Below are 7,686 nucleotides of genomic sequence, written 5' to 3'. Positions count from 1 at the left end.
GAGAGAAGAGGAGGAATTAAAGAGAATTAGTCTATGTAGAAGAGGGGCAGGGCCTGGCCCATGTGGCTCAGTGGAATGAGCAGCGTCCCATGGACTGAGAGGGCCCAGTTCCATTCCGGGTCTGGGCACATGCTCAGGTTGTGGGCTTGATCCCCAGTAGGGGGCATGCAAAAGGCAGCTATTCATTTTCTCTCTCACATCAATGTTTCTGTCTCTCTCTCTCTAAAAAAAAAAATCTATAAAAAATTTTTTAAAAAAAGGAGAGGAAATGGTATGCTGATAGAGTTGACAAACTAAAGGTGGGCTTGCAATGGATTTGGAGACGTTGGCAAGTTAACAGAGGAAAGACTTGGTGAGTGGCAAGATAAAGAAAAGAGGGTGGAGAAGAGAACTGACATTTATTGAAGGTCTGTGCATGAAGTCCTAGGCTGGGCATTTTAAATCCCATTTAACTTTTACACAAATGCGTAAGATAAAAGTTTTATCCACATTTAATAAATGAATAACCTAAGGCTCAAATAAGATAACTAGCTCTAGGTAGTATAACTGGTAAGCAGAACCAGTATTTAAATCCCAGTGTCTGAGAAATGGTCTCATCAGGTCAGGGAAGGGAGAGAATTCAGTTTTTCTCCCCAGAGATTGGAGGGGGCTCAGAGACTCAGTGAGAACATGATGGTGGGGATCTGGGAGGTTGGGATTGAAACGAGGGTATGAAGAAGTGTGTTGTTGGAGTCCCAGGGAACTGGCAGAAAAAGCAAGAAAGAGAAACATTGAAAAATGCCCTCACTTGGAGGTGTGACGAAGTCAAAAAGGAATTGGCAGGGGGTAGGGGTTGTGGGAGGCCAACTTCTAAAATCACATTCAGTGATTCCCACCCCCTACTATTCACACCCCTGTATAACCCTTTCTCCTTGAGTCTGGATCTAGTGACTTATTTCTGACCCAAAGAACACAACAATATTGATAGGATGTCACTTCTGTGATTAGGTTACAAAAAGCGTAACTTCCATTTTGCCAGCAGACTCTGACATGTTGGTCTCAATGAAACAAGCTGCCATGGTGGAGGGGCCCATGAATCAAAGAAGGAGGACAGCCTCCGCCTAAAAGGCAGCAGGAAACGATGCCCTCAGTCCAGCAGCCTTTGAGGAACCGAATCTTGCCAACAACCACGTGAATGAGGTTGGAAGTAGGTTCTCTGCCAGTTGACCTTGATGGAGTCCTGTGAGAGATCCCGGGCCAGCACTGCAATTACAGCCTGTGGGAGACCTTGAAGAGGAGGACCCAGCTAAGAGGCACCCAGATTTCTAATCCACAGAAACTGGAGCACAAATGTATGTTACTTTAGAACACCATGTTTAGGAACAGTCCATATTCATTATTCAAGGACTGAATTCTTACATACTTGCCTCCTCACTAAAATGTGTTTGTAACCCCCAAATCCATGTTCAGCGCACTTCCACAGTCACTATGGATGAGTACACAGCAGTGAAGTTTTTAAAAATTTTTATTTATTGATTTTAGAGAAGAAGGGAGAGGGAGAGAGAGATAGAGACATCGATGAGAGAGAACATCGACTGGCCGCCTCTTGAATGCCCCCCACTGGGGACTGGGCCCACAACCTGGGCATGTGCTTTGACCGGGAATCAACCCGTGACCTCTTGGTGCATGGGTCAACGCTCAATCGCTGAGCCACACCGGCCGGGCCAGAGCAGTGAACATTTTGAGTTGCTTGATGCACACATTCTTAGAGGAGGCAGAACCAGGCAAGGTTCTGCTTTGTTTCACTGCTCACATTGTAAACACACATCCTTTTCACAGTCCATTCAGTGCCATGTTTGTCCGTTTTTTTCATCTCTACTGGTGATTTCACTGTTTAAAATAGTCTGCAAGCAGAGAGCTGAAGTACTGCCTAGTCTTCCTAAGCACAGGAAGGCTGTGATGTGCTTTATGGAGAAAATTCTTCTATTAGATAAGCTTTGTTCAGGCATGAGTTATATTCAGGCTGTTAGCTGTGAATTCAATGTTAACAGGTCAACCCTATATATTCAATAAGGTGTATTTAAACAGAAACACACATCACATAAAACAAGGTTATGTGATGGAAGCAGTTCATGGAAATGATGTGACCAGAGGCTGGCAGGAACCTAACCTTGCACTTCCTCTAGAAGCAACGATTCAGTCTGTACTCACTGAGAGTCCTCAGTGACTTTATAGGACATAACTACCCACCATGTTGAGAACTGGCTGTGACATGATCAAGTATCAAGGATGCAGGTCTCTCACTAGGGGTAAGGCTAGAGAGGTAGTGGATAATAGTTCCTAATTAGTGCCTGTTTTCTAAGTATTGTCAAAATGGTTATAGATTGAAAATCAATCATTTTGCATGGCTAAAGAGAGGGATTTATTTGGTGAATGTGAGTGAAACGGTCTAGGAAAATCGGCCTCACAAAGCAATCTCTTTGCTCTATAAAGCCCACAGCTGTGTCCAAGGGCACCAGCTTAATTAAAAACTCCATGAGCAAACAGGGTGGTGTAACCCAAGGCCAGCTTCTGGCAGCCGCAGCACATGGGCGCTGCCAACCCAGGGCAATGGGTCAGCTACAGAAGGTGTACGTTACTTTTAACAGCAGCCTATGAAAAGTTTTTTGATTTTGTTTTTAAATTAGTCTCCCAACTTCATCTTGGATCCCTGCTCCTTCCCTTACCCCCTGTACTCACTAGGGTGTGCTAAGTCCTTAAACATAACATGCATGGGTAGTGTGTGTGTGTGTGTGTAGAATTAGCAGTTACATAAATGGCACAGTGCTATAAATATTGAATTCTTTCTTACTTTTTCCACTCTGTCCTATGATTGAAGTGTTGCTCTGTGAATGTGTAGTTTGTTGCTCCTAAGAGCTGTGTAATATACAATAGTGTGTATCTATCACATCTTACCTATTTTTTCCTCTAGTGCTGGACACTCAGCCTGCCTCCAATTCCCACCTCCACAGTGACATAAAGGGAGCCGAATGAATGTAGCAGTCCACCTCGTAGTATCATGCCCTTCATTTGCCTGTGATTACCCCTCTTGACCATCTTCCCTTTGGTGGGTAGAGGACAATGCCCACCAGAACTCATTCTTAGATCACGAGAACATGCAACGTTTTACTTTTTGTGGAACCACTTATCATTTGGTTACTCCAATTTTCCTAGAGGCAGCAGTATGGACTGATTTATTAGTTTAATAAAAACCACAGCAGTAATTCCCAGTGCTGATTTTGCCTGAAGGTTGTAAAGGTAAAAAAAAAAAAAATGCTACTTAGTGCATTTTAACTTAAAACAAATATATGCCATCAAAAGGCAAGGGGCAGAGAACGAAGCTGACGAAACCAAATAACCATGAAACATGGAGACACTTCCAATATGTGACCTTGCTCACCTAGAGGGTAAACATGTGCTTTGAAAGCTGATATCACTGAGGCATGGAAGGCAAAAGTGAAAAGAATAAAGATTTTTTTAAAAAAATTACAAGAGTAAAATTTGGAAAACAAGAAAGCCAAAATGTACACTGTCTTCAAGTACCAATGGCCAAGCTACAGTGACAGCCAGACAAGGCTGCCACAACGTGAGGCTAGAGAAAGATTCTTGCCGACTCAAAGGAAGCAAGCCATAACTTGTGGAATCGAAGTTTATTTCTCAATTATACAGAGAAGCTAAATATATAGTGTTGCTACACATTTTTATATTATTAACCCACACTATTTAAGATAATTTATTTATTTATTTACCCAAACAAAGTCTAATAGATACTTTACTCTGAGCAATCCAATACATGGTAGAAAACCCTTTAAATATATAAAAGATTCATTTGTGCACACATCAACGTGTCTAAGGGAGCCAACTACGGAGGCGTTGTGATTTAGATGAGCGCTGCAAACATCGTACCATACATGAATACTTAAAATAAATCTTAATAACACAAAGGCTTGGAGTAGTGACTTCCTCACCCATCTTGGAGTATGTCTTAGAAGATAACCCCATAAAATACTGTATGGCTTCAACCGGAACGTCAGGGTTTTCCTTCCACACCCAGCTGTTGCCCTCACTCCTTGGCAGTATCTTATGGGCAGAATTGTTGTTCTTTCTCTTAATCAAGGAGCTAAGCAAAGAGTAGTTGCCCTTTGGGAAAACAATACTTTTGCCCCAGGGACCCCTTGGTTCTCTTAACTACAAATCTACAGAAAAAGTGCAAAACAGTTCCCAGAAGTCTGAACCAAAGCAAGAATGCTCAGAATGCAAGATCTAGATAGCTAATGATGTGGATGTTTACATCTGCTTACCTATCTGCTTAGGAATTATTTCTTCAGGCTTCTTCTAGGATTCTATTTATTTGGATTGAATTTACATGGTGGCTTTTCTCTAGCACATGCAAGTAAATTGATTTTTCTTTTAAAGATAATAAAATAGCAAATGCCTAACTATCAGAATGATTATACAGCCCATAGAACAGCCCACATAAAATCACTGATTGGAAAAGAGGCTTGTAATTTCTATGTAGGAAGGTTAAACTTCAAACAGAATACCACCTGAGGAGTCTTCCATGAGAAGGCTGGACAAGTTCAAAGAGAATGTGAATGATGAGATTGTTGCCATGTCTGCTTGAATATAACAAAAGCCCTCTATCAACAGCTCTGTGTCCTCAGGCTTCACCATTAGGCCGAACACTGGATTCTTCATGACTTCCTGTGGCTAGGGGGACCATGCAATTCATCTTCCAAAATGGGACACAACTGAGCAAAAGGAAGCGTCATAAATAATTATTCCAGGGCAACAATGGTAAATGGGTGAATAAAGTGGAATATGGGGTCACTGTACTTATGTCAACAAAAGTTCGGGGAGAGGCATAATTTGGGCTTCCAGAGGTGGAGCTGGGCTGTGAGGGAAGGTACGCTCCAGGGTATCCTGTAAGACAAGCCGATGTTATGAGGGAGAAGACCCTAAAGAACACAGTTCAAGGAGATAGTCAGCTGATAGGGACCAAGAGGGGAACATGGATAACTATGGTTTATGGAAGGAAGACAGCTGACCTGTGTGTATGAGAGCATGTCTGGAAGATGGGTGGGAGACCAACATGAAGCTAATGAGGTCAGTGAAATTCAGTCACCTGTGCAAAGGTGTCTACTTCAAAGCATTTCAGAGCTTATGATACCCAGGGCTCAGAGTACCACAGACAGCTCTCCTGGATGTAGTCGCTACCCTGAGATTATGGTGGAACGCCATTCTCCACGTCATTTTTAGTTTTGCTAGCTAATTAGTAACAGGTGATACTGAAGACTTAGTTTCCAGAGTAAGATCAACACCTGTAAACAGCCAAAAACCTTCTTAGCAGGCTTCACTGAGGGTCATGCAAACACAACCTTTTTCAGCCGAACTTGATTTTTTAAGAATAGATTAGTTTGCAGCCTTACTCATGCGTGTTAGAGAAACATATCTACGCACAAGTGGAGGGTGACGCTCTGGATGACTGCTGGATCAGGGCTCAGCAAACTTTCTGTCGAGCCAGTAAATGTGTTCGGCTTGTAGACCACATGGGCCGTTGCAGCTACTCGACTCTGCTGTTATAGTAGGCAAGTAGCCACAGAGATCTCATTCCTAAATAAATGTCTGTGGCTGTGTTTCAGTAAAACTTTATTTATGAACATTGGAAGTTGAATAATTTTCATGTGTCATAAAATATTTAAAAATTTTTTTCAATCCAAAGTGTGAAAAACAGTCTTAACTAGCAAGCCAGCTGAGAACAGGTGGTGTTACAGTGGGCTGTGCTTTGCCATCCCCTCCGCTAGAGGCCCACAGATTCGAAATCACCTGGGCATGTTAAAGGGCATATGAAAATCATAAGGGGATATTTGGCAAACGACAGTACATACTCAGATTTAATTTTAAACCTGTGACCAGATTCAAGTGTTTTAAAGCAGATTACTTTTTATAAGGTATGTGAGAGAGAAATTCAGATAACTGAATGTCACCAGCTAATGAATTTCTAAGCGGGCCAGCTTACCCTTGAGTACTTGGCACTTAGAGTACAACATCTTGAATTCAGTTATGACCTGAAGCACAGACAGCTACCAAAAATGTGGGCAATGATCTTCACATTTCTCAATGCAGAGGTCTTCAACATTCCCTGGAGAAATGATTTTTTAAAAAACAAATTCACAGGAAGTATGATGCTCGATTACTAAAACAAGATGGATGCGAACTGGAAAAACTGGCTTCCCTTTGAGATGTTAGAGACGATTCCAAGCAGACACTTAGCTGACAGTGGTTTCACTAGTGTCTGTGTGAAGCAAGCTCAGGATTTTAAAAGTGGAGTGACGTGGGGGCAACTTTTCCAGGGAGAGTTGAGCCCTGTGCATTTTAAACCCAAAACGATCAGCACGGAGAAACCCAGCTAATCTATGGAAGGAACTCCACTCATAATTCATAGTGAATTGAAGTTATCTTACTGGTCAATACCAGTCTAAGAGATGAGATACCACTGCACCAAAGGTGAACGAAATATGGAAATGGGAGGTCCTACGTTCTTGCTAAGGTTCAACTAAAATCTTTGAGGCACATAATTGGCAAAATAGGAAAATACATACAAGTTCATAAAACATGTTAAGGAGTAAACAAATCCCCTTACTGTTTTTCCCCTTAGAAATTTAGGATGGCACCAGGAAGTGCAGTGGAAAAAAGTACCATCAACCCTGCCTCTTCCAGGTAGATGTGTCTCAACAAAACCACAAAGCAGAAAAGCATCCTCTTCTTCCAGCCGTGGCCAATTAGGGCTTTTCTTTCAGCTTCAGGTCAATACTTCAAAAGAAAGGAAGAAAACAATGAGAAACTGAGTAAGAAATGTGTTTGCTTTTTTTCTCTCAAAGGACTTACTGAAAATAAATCATGCAAGTGTTTTTACACTAGAAAATTTGGGTAAAACACAATCTTCCCCTAGCTGGCAAGGTTTCCTTTAAAATATGGAATCTGTTTATTTTTACTAAATGGTTTCTGGAAGCATTTTACGCCTTTTGAAATGGTCGAAAAAGGCTAAAGACTCGTGTTAAGCCTTGTCCCTTAAATAGATTACTATGCAGAATGTTATTGCATTTTGGAAGTAAGGGATCTACCAATTTTTAGTAAATGACCTTTCCTTGTGGGGCAAATAAATGATCTGCCTGAAATCAGTGATGTCTGATAAATGCTAAATAGTAAGAAAGTATAAACAATGACACAACAATGTCAAAAAAAATTCAACATTTTCTATTGCCAAAGGATTTGCCTGAAAGGGATTAGCCTACTTTAATGAGATGCGGTCTTATAACCTAAGAAAAGCTTGTTTTTAAGAATGTCTAGTGGATCCCCAAATATCTGGGTAATAAGTCTAAAATGTCCTTGGGCCACTGGGTCTCTCATTTGCCTCTTCGTGAACGTATCATGACTTCCTGGCACATAACAGAGAAGACAACTACATTCAGTGAACACCCAGAAGAGGAATTTCAGCCATAAAAAAGGAAAAAAAATCATTCATTGAAAAGGGCAATTGGGATGTATCTGCAGGTTCCACTTAGATCTGCCCTCCAGGCCAGAAGTGCAAGGGTGACTCCGCCTGTGGGATTTGCGGCCCCTGAGCTGTGCTCATTGTGGCAGCTTTGCAAATTAAGCCATTGGTAA

At 41.6% G+C, this 7,686-nt stretch overlaps 1 protein-coding gene across 2 annotated transcripts in view; it reads right to left on the bottom strand.

Annotated features, from left to right (window-relative positions):
- Positions 1 to 5,695: 5,695 nt before the first annotated feature.
- PRUNE2 (prune homolog 2 with BCH domain) overlaps positions 5,696 to 7,686 on the bottom strand; it is a 199,388-nt gene continuing 197,397 nt past the window's right edge. For both annotated transcript variants that reach the window (XM_036261429.1, XM_036261430.1), the window contains one exon: positions 5,696 to 6,831. In XM_036261429.1, the coding sequence (XP_036117322.1) occupies positions 6,801 to 6,831 (31 nt within the window). In that variant the 3' untranslated portion in view covers positions 5,696 to 6,800. The remainder of the gene's footprint in view (positions 6,832 to 7,686) is intronic.

The sequence above is a fragment of the Molossus molossus genome, unplaced genomic scaffold (assembly GCF_014108415.1).
Source record: "Molossus molossus isolate mMolMol1 unplaced genomic scaffold, mMolMol1.p scaffold_m16_p_14, whole genome shotgun sequence".
Lineage (NCBI taxonomy): Eukaryota > Metazoa > Chordata > Mammalia > Chiroptera > Molossidae > Molossus > Molossus molossus.
This window is presented reverse-complemented; position numbering and strand designations above follow the sequence as displayed.